This window comes from Cydia pomonella, chromosome 15 (assembly GCF_033807575.1).
Source record: "Cydia pomonella isolate Wapato2018A chromosome 15, ilCydPomo1, whole genome shotgun sequence".
Classification (NCBI taxonomy): Eukaryota; Metazoa; Arthropoda; class Insecta; order Lepidoptera; family Tortricidae; genus Cydia; species Cydia pomonella.
Window position 1 is genome coordinate 14498310 of NC_084717.1, and position 14907 is coordinate 14513216.

At 38.0% G+C, this 14907-nt stretch overlaps 1 protein-coding gene across 2 annotated transcripts; it reads right to left on the minus strand.

Annotated features, from left to right (window-relative positions):
- Nucleotides 1-2439: 2439 nt before the first annotated feature.
- On the minus strand, nucleotides 2440-12976 carry LOC133525954 (uncharacterized). Of its 2 annotated transcripts, none has more exons than XM_061862393.1 (2): nucleotides 12767-12976; nucleotides 2440-6211 (listed from the first exon to the last, which is right to left on the minus strand). In XM_061862393.1, exon 2 carries the CDS (start codon nucleotides 6208-6210, stop codon nucleotides 5713-5715), a length of 498 nt encoding a protein of 165 aa, XP_061718377.1. In that variant the 5' UTR covers nucleotide 6211; nucleotides 12767-12976; the 3' UTR covers nucleotides 2440-5712. The 2 variants fall into 2 exon arrangements, with proteins under 2 accessions (XP_061718377.1, XP_061718376.1); XM_061862392.1 differs by lacking the exon at nucleotides 12767-12976 and adding an exon at nucleotides 6694-7237.
- Nucleotides 12977-14907: the final 1931 nt, after the last annotated feature.

Sequence of the window (14907 nt, forward strand, 5' to 3'; positions counted from 1 at the left end):
AGGTTAAAAATATTTAAAAAAAAGCGACACCTAAAAACCTGGAATATATTATGTTGAACGATCGACATTAAAATTAAAGTGATTTGTTAAGATTTAGTTAGTGGAGAACGTTTTCTCAAGAAATAGAATTTCATAGAAAAAATACGGTTATTTCGCTAGGATCGCAATAAGACGAAAGTGGAGGAAAACACCTTTTCATACAAATGTAGTCCTCATTTTCCTCTCTGGCTATTAACATTACCTAGTGAAAATATTTTAACGTAATTCACATCAACCACAGCTATGCCCCTACGTTAGATTTTTTTTTTCGAATTTTTAATTTAATTTAATAAGAGTTAGAAGCATTTAAAATTTTGTATGAAATCTGCTTTTCGCTCCTAAAACGTCAAACGCAGGGGCATAGCTAATATAGTTAATATACCTACATCAAATTATGTAAAAATATTTTCCATAATCTAGAGAGGAAAATGGGGACTACGTTTGTATGGAGAAATGGCCGCCCCCTTTTCTGTTAACCCCCGTTGGAAAAAGGGAGGTGTTATAATTTTGGTGTGTGTATGTCTGTAGCCTGTAGCATCTTAGGTGCCGATCTACTGGTTTCAGTAAAGGTTTGTCGAGATGGTTCTTGAATACGTATCTATCGCTATATAGATATAGCTGTTGTTATTTTGAAGAGGGTTTAACCTAGAGATGCTACCAATATGCGGCAACTAATCGGTGTTCGGTCACTTTGCCGAATATTCGGTAGTCGGCCATTTGGCCATTTGACCGAACTTCTGTTTCACCTCTTTATTGAGCACTTGTTGATTACAACATAGGTATTTTATTTTTATCATGGGTCAGATTTGATTGACTCTAACCACATTCGTTAATTCTGTTCTGTTCTGTTCAACAAAAAACAACACGACAAACGTTCTGCTTTGTTGGCGAACAGTTATCATAATTTTTTAGGATCACTTAGTTGTCCGTCCGTCCGTCTGTCTGTCAAGACCCGTTTTCTCAGGATCGCGTAGAGTATCAAGCTGGAATTTACATCAAATACTCAGGTCTACTGTCCCTTGGAGCTGTGAAAAAATCAAACTTCTAAGCCAACGCAATAAAAAATACAGCCGTTTATGCCGCAAATTTTCGACACTCGCAAGGGAATCAAAACCTACAGGGTACTTCCCGTGAACTCAGAATCTTGAAATTTGGTACGAAGTAACGTCTTATAGCACAGATAAAGGAAAAATTGCGAAAACCGTACATTTTTCGTTACATCATATAATAAAAATATTTTTAATAATTGATATGACTCGATTGTTGTGGGGTGAACTTTTACTTGTATACCTACAGGTTTGTACGGAACCCTCGGTGCGCGAGTCCGACTCGCACTGGGCCGGTTTTTTCATTTATTTATAATAGGTTCAAATATTCGGTGCTTCGGCCGAATATTCGGTATTCTGCCATAACCACTATTTGGGGCATCTCTTATTTAAGTTTTTACGGATAGCTTTCAGATATATGTATGTAGTTGCAATTACTTTCAGTCAAGGGTTATCAGACTCGAGAATGTACTGACAGATCAAAGGATAGCGAACAAAGAATCAAACTTGTTTTTCTACAATGTATTTTTCCGAAGTATTTTCATGACACAATACTAGATAGGTATTCCAGTACTGATGCGCAGTTATAAGCAATAATTTGTTGTAAGGCCTTGATAGCACATTTCTTAGTTAGCTTTAAAATATAGATTGTTTTTTAGTTTTTAGCGAGATACATTTGATGTTTTTTTTTAAGCACTTGGTGCCCTAGCTGTAAGAGCGTCCGGCTTGCATTCCGGAGGTCGCGGGTTCAATCCCCGTCTGGTACCAATTACATTTATGTACGAAATATAATTTTATATTTACTTATTATTATGTTTGCTTTTCGGTGAAGAAAAACATCGTAGGAAACCGGACTAATCCCTATAAAGCCATAAGGCAATAATTTACCTTCCGGGTTAGAAGGACAGAAGGCGGTCGCTTTCATAAAAAGTAGTGCCTACGCCAATTCTTGGGATTAGTTGTCGGCGGACCCCAGGCTCCCATGAGCCGTCGCAAAGTGCCGGGACAACGCGAGGAGAATGATGATGATGATATATTTTTTCTTTATAGGTATAATTTGTAACCTTTTATGCATGTATGAAACGCTATCTTGTATATTTTTAGATTTTTTATTTACCCACTTCTTTAGTTTTCACCCAAGACAAACAAATACTCGTAGGTACCTAACAAGAAGTTATTTTTATACTTTATAATAGAATAACACGATACCTAATAAATAAGGTATTTAATTAGTTCCAGATAGTCTTTTATCAATTTATCTACAAATAAACTAGTTATAAGTTGTTTACTACGTAATTGCTGTATTTATTACGTAGGAGGTTATTGTTTCAGTTTTGTGAAAAGAAAACAAATGTTATACAGTTTAAGTAATATTTATTTAATGATCTCTTAACCTATGACAGGAAACATTTATAAAATAGCAGCTAATCACAATAATAAAATTATTATAACATTTACAAAACGTTCTTATTTTACAAACGTCGCGCAATATCTCGCCTCTAATTTAAATTATTTATTTTAATACTAAATTGACTAATCCATTCAATCGTAATCGCGGAGGCAAAATAATATATTTTCACTCCGCGTATGGAAAACAGCCTTTGCAACAAATTTTTCTCGAAACAGAGAAAACTTAGTAGTCACAATATAGGAATCCCAAGGAGTGTTCTTTGAAATGATACAAAATAATATATGGCATATTGATCTAAGTACAACTGAATTCATATCAACATGAGATTTACTTGAGACATTAATGAATATGAAAATAAACAACTGTGTGCGACATTTCCCAATGTCACAGGTTTCACAAAGTATAATGTTAGAATTACCTACCGCTTCGTTTGAGTATTACTTCCACATTTCTAAATTCATAATTTATAAAAAGCCGGCACGGTTGGCGAGGGCTAAATATAAAATTATCTGTTACGGATATAATATTCTACAAAACCTGATCGCCTTTCCACCAATCGCATCCAGCTTAAAATAGAATGCCAGGAACATAATTTGTGAGAAAAAACGTAATAAATGCAGAAACAAATATAATAAACAAAATAAAAGTAAAGTGACTTAAATAAACAAAACAAAGTTTAAACTTGAATAAGTTTGTCTGGTAAGCAGAGTATTTAGAAACATTCAATGCCATTGTGCATTATTCGACTCGCCAGATCCCGTCAGCCAACATTACAGAAAACGAAACTAAAATCTCAAAGCATTTGTTTGAACGAAGTACTCCGATAAAAATAAAATATATAAAATGTTGGCATTTCTGTAAACCTAACTCAATCGAGCACATTTCTCGACTCTCCTTAAACTAGAGGCTCGGCATTACTTATTTATTTCACTAAAATCTCACATCTCTTTGAGGAGAAATTTCTAGAAGCCACGTTCGGATTTCAAAGAATTATACAGTTAAACAGACGACCTCGAATATAGTAGACCTCAAGCAGTGGCTTGATGTGACGTAACAGGAAATTACATTAATTTTCTATTAGAACTCCTTGATGATCTTGTTAAGTACAAATAAGACTCGGCCAGTTCAGACGGAAACAAAAGAAAAGGAATAACAAGAAACGAATTTATTGTAACGATTGTCAACTTATTCTTTAAATAATGATAGTCGCATTTCGTAAGCAGATGAAATAATTTGCGCAAAACTGTGTCGACACTTTACAAGTTAACTGAGTTAGGAGTTTAGTTACTCGTCCGAGTACAGTCGACCAGAAAAGTGACGCTATCAAGATAAGAATCGGTTGCCGGTATTTCTTGTGCGGAAAACTTTTTACGAAGAATTTTCGAGTCCGTCGCGAATCGCAGAGATATCGCTGGCGCGATGGAAACGACGGAGAAAAATGATTTTCTTAATATTTACTTACGATCTACAATAGGTACATTTTGGTCATTTACATAATAACTTGTTCGTTTCTTTGTTGTTTGTTATCAAACGTGGCTAGTAGAATTACATTACGCTGAAAAAACTACTTATGATTATGTGCGTTTTATTCATTTGTAAAATACGTTTGGTTGCAATTCCAATTGAATATCGTGTAAACAGATTTGGAACGTCTCGTGTTATTTGGAACACCCTAATTTTGTCGAGTTCTGGCCTTATAAATCACGTCCGCGGCCTCCCCAATAGGGCGACGGCCGGCAAGCACTTAGTTATGTACAGTAAAATGCTTATCAAGTTAACATACAAACGCAGTCCCAAATAATAATAAAAACTCTACTTATTAAATGTTCACATTATGATGTCAAAATTTCTAAATGCTAAAGGCGTATCGCCTCAAAATCCGGTTAATCCGTATAAAATGGCCAAAGAAAGTGAATCAATTTTCAAAGCATATTTTTAATACATAGCACAATGTCCAAACGTTTGGGAAACTAGCACGAATACGACACACAGGCTAGGCTAATATCACAGGAGTGCTGGGAACGCTGTCCTCTCCGCCCACCCGGCCCGCGCCACCCCAGTACCTACCTATTCACCATTCAAAGGGACGAAACGGGCCACTACTGATATATTTTGCGACAGTTAAGATTTTCAAAGAAAATAACTCGGAAATCACCAATGATTTCTTAACGAATTGCACAATCTGCCGACTGATTACCAACAACCTTATTGTTTCAGATAAGATACCTACGCTCTTATATTTTTTAGTCTTATCAACTCCGATACATAATACAATAAATTACAATTGAGTAACATTTTGCAACAAACAGCAAACACATTGGTAACAAAATATAATCATTATAAGACGGTAACAGGCTTTAAAATATAATAGACAGAACAACTCAACGATATTTTTCCGTCACTAGGAAGAGTACAGCTAGGAAAGTGGTACGTGACAAAATCGTGCCTCGCATACCGCGGCACGGCCGTCGAGTGTTGTCGACTAGTTCACAGATATCGCGTAGATCGACTATAAGACCATTGAAGGTGTTTTTTCCTCGCGACTAACGTAACTCGCGGTAGAGCGCCTCGCGTTGTAAACGCTATGTGCAGCGCAATGCACTTTTACTTTCCAAGTGATCGGATGTTTAGAAACTGTCTGTGTTTCGGTTAGTTCGCACCGAACTTCCCGTACTAAAATTATTCAAATAAAAATAATACTTTAGCGCGTCGGCACAGCCGTTCCCAGTCATTTTGCACTATCTCTTAATCACTATTTTTAAATTATGTATAGTACAATAATGTAACATTATAATCGCTTAGAACTATTTCTCCAATGTGAATCATTAACTCGCCGAGTCCCACAACACGACGCGACGTCATAGCCAACCAAACACTTCAACTGTGCGATAATAAAAAATAAATCGTTGAACACTAATTGGACCGCGCCCGTCGGTAGCGCCTGAGCAACTTTCACTAAAGAATAAAAAACACGCTAACAAAGTAAGTACTCCTTAATAACAAAGAATTGGCTAAACGTCAGTCCGGGGTAACGTCCATGATAACACACTGTCCCGCCTCGAGCCGCCGCGCATACCGGGCCGCGCAGGCTCTTCTGACACATTTGTTTCCGAACAGTGTCCGGTAACGCGGTCAGCGACTCGGGCGCATTCGGGGTCACACGAGCGCTCACTCGCGCTCGCTTCACAGCGGGGTAAGGTGCGCCGGCCTGCGCGGTCACGAGTCGAGCACCGTCAGCAGGCTGGGGGGCAGCAGCGCGTCCTGGCGGGGCAGTTGGCGCGCCAGCTGCGCGCAGCCGAGGTTTGCGTCGCCGAGCTCGGGGATGGCGTCGAGCAGAGCTAAGCACTCATCCTCGACGGCCCGTCGCGCCTTTTTGCCGACCCAGGAGTCGTCACATTCCTCACGCGCGCGGCGTCTGCGCGCTTCCTTCTCGCGGCGAGCTTCCTCGCTCAGTCTACAGTAGGTGTTGTTTATGCACACGGACCGGCGCAGGTCACGCGCGGGGTCCTCGATATTCTCTAGTTTTTGAGAGCAGATCTCGATGACGCGCTTGCGCTCCTCATTAGCGCGCAGGCGAGCGGAGATCATGGAGAGCTTGGGGCGAGCGGCGGGCTCCGTGCGCGGCGGGCCGAACATGTCATCCTCCAGCGCATCAGCCAACGCGCAGCCAGCCAGCCCCGCGCCGCGGGCGTCGCGCTCCTCCTGCGGCGTCATCCTGCAACAATAAACAACACCTATTAACTACCAGTAAACACCGAATCGGAAAACCCACGCAAAATCGCTGACGCGCATAATCGGAAAACTCATGGGAAAGCAGACTAATTGTTCATCGCCTCGGGCGATTGGCGTACTATCCAATCGAAAGTAATATACAATTATTTCATAAAGCATACTCGTATTCTTTCCATTCATTGGACTCAATATTTTCAGTGTAGCGTCATCATTGAGTCACACCTACGTTGGCCGTTATTCAAAAACTAATTGTAACAAAGCGGGAGGTAAAGATTTTGAACGATTTAATGACTTTATTACACCGCGAAGGCAATAAGTCCATGTTTTTTCACGGAACGAGCTTGTTTCTAATTACAATTGTTATTATAGGCGGCGATTCACGAGCAAAACAAAGGAGCGTACTTAAAAACTCAACAACAAAATAGCGGACCGACACCTTGACAGCGACACAGTTCGAACACCCACCTGAAAGATATATCAGGAGTCAAGACGAACACTCCCGAAACCAGCATGATCACTGGGCCCTGATTAAACACTACTCGATATCACAGCAAAGTTCAAAACACTGGCACAATACGAGCGCGCAATCCGTCACTTTGTCCTCGATGACGGTAAAAAAGAGAAGTGAAACAAAAATAAACTGCTCACAGCGCGACGCGTGCGCAGCGCGGCGATCGCTCGGCGAATGACAATGACAACATACTTCACTTCACTGTAGATAAGACATTGAAAAAGCCAATTGCGTCATTCGTGCACGGCTACGTACATACGTCGTGCGGAGAGGAAGCCGTGACGTCGGGCCCCGTCATTTTGGACTCTATTGACTTTCCTCCACGGCTCAACCGTTTGCCGTGGCCACCAAACCATCGGCCCACAACAATATTGTAAAAGTGAAATCCCCAGTAGAGGTCAGTCTAAGACGCAAAATGTAACTACTCTGCAAGAGCCTATTCATGGAAGAGATAGACAAAGAAGAATTAATAAAGATTTCCAAATTAATTTATTGACACATAACAACTTTCCTAACTTTACAACAGACCAGAAAATTACAAAACTAATTAGAGAAAATAACATCAACAAAGGAGATAACTCAGATGTAAATATGTATAAACTGGAGATCAAACAACACCTGTACTGGAATACGTCTTTACACAGCCTGATAACAGTATTTCAGGGTAACGAGAAAACATCGAGGGCTCTCAAGGTTTAACAACGACCCTCTCCGATTTCCCGACCCAATAACGAAGTAAAATGGAAACTGTCACAGAGTACAATCATTTTATAAGGGCACTACATATACTGACAGAAATGTGTAGAAAAGAATCGAGATCACTATTTGAACTACATGCTTGATTATTGATCTGGAAATTTATTCAAGTTTGGTTATTGTAAGTAATCCGGTACAGACTTTGGGTTTAATAATGTCTTGTCTAGCTCCGCCGCGCTCGATCTCATTATCGAAAGGAAAGTCGTTCCCAGATACGTGTCGCAGCTCTGAAACGACTGTTTCTAACCTATCATCCACGTCTGGAAACTTCAATATTAAACCCAGGAACATTTCAACAAAAACGTTGATATGCCTCATATTGTGACGCCATTAGCAACGGAAATTACAGGAAACTACGCAATCCCATCGCGTCTGTGACGAGGTTTAATTAAAATTTTGCCTGGATTGTAATATAAAACCATACGTATATTATTAATTGATAGGATTTTAAGGTATCAGTTTTCACTGGAATTGGAATGATTCCATGTCAATCGCTTGAAATTGTTTCTATGCACAGCACAACAACCAAAATTCTTTGTTTGAATTATCAATCATGACAGTGCCAGGCTTCATAAAAGAGTATCAAAGTGAAACATAAACTCAACATACATGTAACGGGTGAACCACAAGGGTTCTGTAGTGACAGTAACTGAGAGCTTATGGAAAATTCACGAAACTGCAACTTTCGAAGCGCTTGACCTAGAAAGCCGAAATTCTGCAGGTTTGCCGAGCATTCTCTGCTTTGATTAAAACAGTGCTTATGTAAAAACACAATGGTGGACCTAAATAATTACATGACTAATCTCCGTCAAAGTGCTTATCGCAATAGATTAACATTAGGAGAGGTGACGAAGTTAACGGGGTATTATCTACCTGATTGCGACTCATGAACAGATTGACTTCGAAACTCGCCGTCGAACTCACACCAGTTCGAAGACGGGGGCAATTGAAACCGTAAAATGGTGACAATGAGAAGCCCCCGCCGCAGGCTCGCACTTGGCCGGTTTTTTTGAAGCGGCGACAGTGCGCCGAGCGACCCCACCAGTTACGATCTAATAAATCTTGCCCGGCTCACCCGCTGCCTACTACTACCTGCACTTTCTTTTCTCTGTCTCGCACGAGCTGGGGGCATGAAACATATGCGCTTGAAACGCTACCAAAGCGCGGACCTTTTTTAAGCCAAGCTTTAGATATTATCTAAGTGGGTGACGCTGACGGATAAACACACGGTGGGTAAATAAGTGTTGTCGAGCACTATCGTACATTAAACGAAAATTGCAATAAGGGTCGTGTTGAAGTTAACTTTGGAACTGAATATTCTGAGAATCTCAATTGGTCCTGTTTTGAAGCAGTCTTATAATTTCACAAGTGTTAATAAGGTAGACGCTTGCAAGGTCGTTCAAGATTGTCGGATACCTTTAAACTATCACGAACCAGATTGTATACAGAATATTCAAAACCAGCCTATTGGTTGCATTCATTAACGAGTTATGTCATGGTGGCTTGGATTATCAGACCGTTATCGTAGTATATATATCTGATAGCAAATTTCAGTTCAATATTATCACATTGAATAACTGTGTGCCGATATTTCGTAGTGAGGGCGTTGGAAAGATTTGAAGTATGTAGGTTGATTGGGAGCGAGTGGGTGACTTTGATCTTCAATACTGACTTTAACAATGATCCCAGAAACATAAATAGATAACCTTTCATCTGGGGAGACAAACAAGCTAAACTACCCAAGTATCCACAATGATAAGAATGTCATTTAACCGAAATAACAGTTAAACAGAAGTTACGGGTAAAGAATAAAGCAGCACCGACACTTTCTCCGACCCTAGCTTGCCCTTAATAGCCTCACCATAATACGACAAGTTACTTATTTTCTTATACAACAAATAACTACCGACAGTACCCATAACTTGAGAACTCTTCATTTTAAAATATAACTGTCTTTTACAAAGAGGATATTGCATAATAAACAAATTCAATTTGAGAAAGTAACAATGGTTTGGCTCCATTAATTTAACCGAAACTAGCTATTTGTAAATGACAGTCATCTAAGCAAACATGCGCAGTAGATCGATACGCTAACAGGGTTATATCGTACAAGTGCTGATCTCTATGAATTGCTTTCCATAAAACAAACTGCTTGTCCAAATACCCTTGACTAAGTGATACTGTTGTAAGACAATAGGACTGTTATCGCCATAATTGACTCAAATAAAATAACAAATTTAGAAGAAGATGCGTTTTATAATGCCTGTAGAATTACTGAACAGAGATAAATTATACAATCGTTCGATCAAATGTTATGCAATAAGCATTAAGTATCCAAATAACCGACATATGCATCTATTACAATTAAATCGTTTCTAGGTCAACGCAGCGACGCGTCCGCTTGGGAAAACTATGTTAACGTCGCAAAATGTACTTTCGAAACAACTAAATAACAATACGTGCTTAAAGTGAACAAAAAATGTAATAAATAAACAATGAAAAAGACTGCAAACTGTAAATTGAACAAAAATAGCAATTTCCATGTCATCGTCCATTTAGATAAGGCAAAACTTCTAATCTATTTACTTATCCACAATTATATTCACTTCGTTAAAATTGCGGAATAGGACCACTTTTAACTGGTAATACGAATTCAGCAGTGAAAACTTTGCGCAAAGCGAAATAACCGTTAAAACGCAACCGTGAATCGTCGACAGGGACCCGTGGAAGCCTGGAACCGCGTAATTTATCATGGGGACTAATCAAAATTACCATACTGCTGTAATATACATTATACCTTACGAATATAAAGCTGTAGCGGTGATAGGCGCAGACAATGGACGGCCGCGCGAATAAATCAAGCGTAATGGCCACGTAGTTGACGCTCTTTTTAAAGTTATTGGCTTTGTGTATTACTTCCTCTTTAATGCCGTCCGAATATTCCATTCTGACAATTTACCGGAGATGACGTGTTAATTGAGTGACGTCATGACGTAACTTCGGCGGCGAATTTTTACACATTCACGATAAGGTCGAATGAAAGGGATTTAAACATTCCACCCAAACTCTGAGACAAAGTAGATAACGCTGGTGATTCTACGTAAAATGTTTAAAATTTTACCTGCACCCGATGACCTAATGAGCGTGACTCCAGCAATTTTCTAATTTCCTAGAATGAATACAAAATAGGTGGTTAAGAGGAACTTTATTAAGGCTCCTCGCGCAGTAAGAAACCTAGGAACGCTCTTGGCACATTTCCCACGGGCAGAAAGTTGGATGGGGAAGGTACTTATGCTTATAGATCGTATTAGACCGAGACAGTTCCTTCCTTATCGCTCAATTAACACATTGATGCCGCAAAAATTCGAACTTCGTCGGAAGAATGAGTCAGAAAATTTTCCGTGCTAGTGTACTACTTTGTAGAGGACTTCTACAGCAAGGTTAATGGCAAAATGTAACACATGTTAGGTAGGTAACCTCAAATAGTTATTCGTGTAATTAATGATCCATTAAGCCCACATTACGCATAATTCAGTAATGGGGATCAGCCTTGACAGACAAAGCCATTTACAACGAAGTTGAGACGTTTTTCTCAGCAGTTAGTCCAGATGAAATTGTCAATGACGCAAATTTCAACAGACTCCTTTGTGACTCCGAATTGTAAAGAGTGACACGGCCGTAAATTGTTAGGTAAAATTTTGTTCATGATTATAAAACCTCATGGGTAGATGCATAACAATTTTCTCATTGTGAAATGTTCTATTGTTTTTTTTTCTACGACCATGACTGCATTCCGTCCAGGTGTCCATTCAGGTATTTTTTCTACAGGTTTAAAAATAATGAAGAAAGCAATCATCCCTTTCTAAAAGGTCGTGTAATCATTTTACGATATCAATTGTTTCATTAGAAAGGAAAAGCGTTGTCAACCTTTCTTGAGACAAAGAAAGATCACAAGCCGGACTCGTGTAACGACGAACTTTATAAAGTTAAAAGCGATGATAAAATCAGAAGTCCATCTGATGAGTAGGTAATAAGAATTTAGGCGAATACCAGACCGTAGGCGAAACAGTTAGACGGGACGCTAAAGTTCTGGCTGGAGCGAGTGCGGCGACGAAATAAGTAGTGGGGGATAATTGCTTAGCGCTGAACAAATGATACATTCTGAGATTGCAATCTGCAATTTTTTTTAGTAAGTGCACCTAGGCACAAAATAAAGAAGCTGTATACAGCAATTTGGTTATTATCTAGTGCCTATTAAACTCCCGTCTTCACAAAACTTAGCAAACCACTATTAATTTTTTCCCTTGCCAACCACAACAACCATAAATGTCACAATTACGTATTAAGAACGATTACCAAGGGTTTGTTAGACATGACAAGCACTTATGAATAACGCCATAAGCATTTTGACATCCTACTAGTCAAGAACATACCTATGTACGTAATCAATTAAAAACATGTCTATCATACTTTGACGAAACGAAACCCTGCATAACGTAATATCGACTGGCCCGCCAGAGTCAAAGCGATCATAATTGAAAATGAAGAAATTCCAAAGAGTAGCGCCTATTCTAAAAGCGTTAGAAATGATATCGAATCCAAATCGCCTGCTTCCGTCTCGCTCGCTCCTGCGGCGCGAGGAGAGAAGGAGACGGCGCGCTATGATCACCGCAACGAAAAAAGGGATGGTCAGGTAAAAATTATCCGGACAGCTTTGAAACTCACGTCTCAAATTAATATCTCAGTAACAAAGATATCACCGTCTTAATTATCTGCTTGTGATAAATCTTAAATTAACTATTACATGTTTAATTAACTTCAATTATTTTAATTACTTTCTAACAGATGGTAAGTTACAGTTCAGTACTTTAACTATTTATTCTTTGTTCCTTTGCTTAACAATATTTATCTATATCCGGTTTTTCTTTGTTACCCATTTTATACCTATATATATAGAATACACTTAATAAAATTTTCTTTTACAATTTTTTTTTAACTTAATCTAAGTGTCAAAATCTGATCGGAGTAAAATAACATAGTCACTCATCCAGGCCATAATTGTAAAAAAAAAAACATAGTTACTTAAAATGGAATATGCCGTTGAAATTTCAATAAAGACTAGGCAGTTATGTCAGGCTTATAAAAAAGTTTATTTCCGTAAAATTACCATCTATTCAAAATTCGCAGTCACAACGGTTTAGGTACCTATTTATTAAAAAAATAAAAACACTAAAGAAAAAAGTTACAACAATTAATTATCAATTAAATTACCTGATGACAAATGACAATCCAGTGGCACCAACAATCCGAAAGAACAATAAATGTAACACTTGTGTACAAATCGAACTGTTAATTACACATAATGCGAGCCCGATCGAGCTGTATCACAAACGATCAACTTAGCACTTGTCCAAACAGAGCAACATGCTCGAGCACATCACACGGACGTCCGCTGTGGCCGGCGGCGCGCGCCAAACTGCGCCCGTTCGTCCCATACATAAGTAAGTTCGGTGATTTATAGGGCGGAGGGGAGGGGGGCCAATGCGCCCCTTGCAAAGGATACCTCATTATCCTTACTCTAATCCGTGCCTTTTGATAATTTTTCCCATATAAAGTAAGTTAACCTTTTCAAAATACCACGAGTGCACCATATTAATAGAAACTTAAATGCCACTCTCATACGCCTACGCAATGTATTAAATTCAATCGCTATCCCTTTGAAACTCCTTTAAAACAAAGGACGTGAACTTTAACAATACTTTTATTCCATTCCCATGTTATTTAATAGATATAACAATCAAATGAGAAATCAAACATTCAACTAAATATTTACTTTTTTTTTCTACACCTCGCCTCGTAGCAGTCGCGCCTCAAAGTACCTACAACAACACATGAAAAAAAACTCAAGTATGAAACTCGACTTTTTTGTATTCGTTCTAGTGACATGTTTGTATTAAATAAATTAACATATTAAGTATGCAAGATTTATTAAGTAATGAAAGCCTTGGCTTCCATGGCAATAAAATCCCTCTGGAAGATTAAACCGGGGCGAAAACAACTGGACTTTAATCCCTTTCCAACCTAAGAGCCAGACCGCTAGACAGTACCTACTAATTACATTACAGAACGCTATGAGAGAACACTCATTACTTATGCTTCATGCTATTAGGTATCTTTTTTTTAATTCGATGCACATTCAAACTCAAATTGAAACAATTAGCAAAAAGGTCACAAGGACACTTACACATCAAGTTGTTTTACAAGCAATAAAAATGATAAAATTCAATTATACAAATATATATTCAATTAAATATTAGACAATTAAAATTACATAGAGATGTCTCTAAATATCGATATACACAAAAAAAACTACCTACCTAATATTTCAATTCATTTCCTATTTTTGATTTAATTGTTCTATTATCATAATAATTATTGAACTGTCGTGCTTTCAAAATTTTCACTTTTTGGTTTTTTATATGGTACTGCTTTACCCTCATAGACAGAAGTGAGATTCATATCCTCATATTTATATTTTGTGAGTCTTCATATTTTGTACTTAAGTAATTGTAATTAGTACCATAGCGCATAAAAGTCTTAATTGCAACGAATATTTCCGTGTAATTAGTACGAGAATCTTTAATATTTTGTAATTGTTGAACTATAAGTATAATTGCTACCTACCAAACGATATAAATTATTTTGCTAGCTTTGCATATTTGACACCTGCCGTGCAAACTGGCTATTAAATTGTAACAATTACTATAATTAATGATTTAAGAGGTTAAGAAGATAATATGTATTGGGTATCGGCCCGTATCGAACTTTAAGATACGTCAAAAATTTGCAAAGTGACGTTTCTTGAAACAAAAAAGGTCACTTTTGAAACTTTTTAAAATTTAAACCAAAAAACCTTTATTAGTCAAACAATAGCATACCATCAGATCTTTTGACTCTGACATATACATATACATATCGTATCTTTAGAAATTGTTTGAAGTTTTAAATTCTTATAAGAAAAAACATAGACACAATGGAGCATATTTGACGTAAACATTATCATAAGCTTCTTGTCAATCACATTAAAACCGGAAAAATGATGTCATGAACAAATAAGGTACTATTTCTGCAGGTTCTATTTTTTTGTTATCGTATTATTACTATGCGGTGAAAACTACCCGATAAAAACATTTACTTTTTAGTTATCTCTAATGCTGAAATATTCTTGATATTTTTGTATAACAAAAAAAGTCAAGTGGGATTTTTGCTGTATCTTTTTGAAAAATACATGGAACACCCCTATAATGGAACAGGCACCAGTAATGGAATGGTATAGACAAATCCTGTAAAACAAGAATTTACCACCAGTTTTTAATCGCTGGCAACATTTTACCATAAACAAGAGCCAAAAT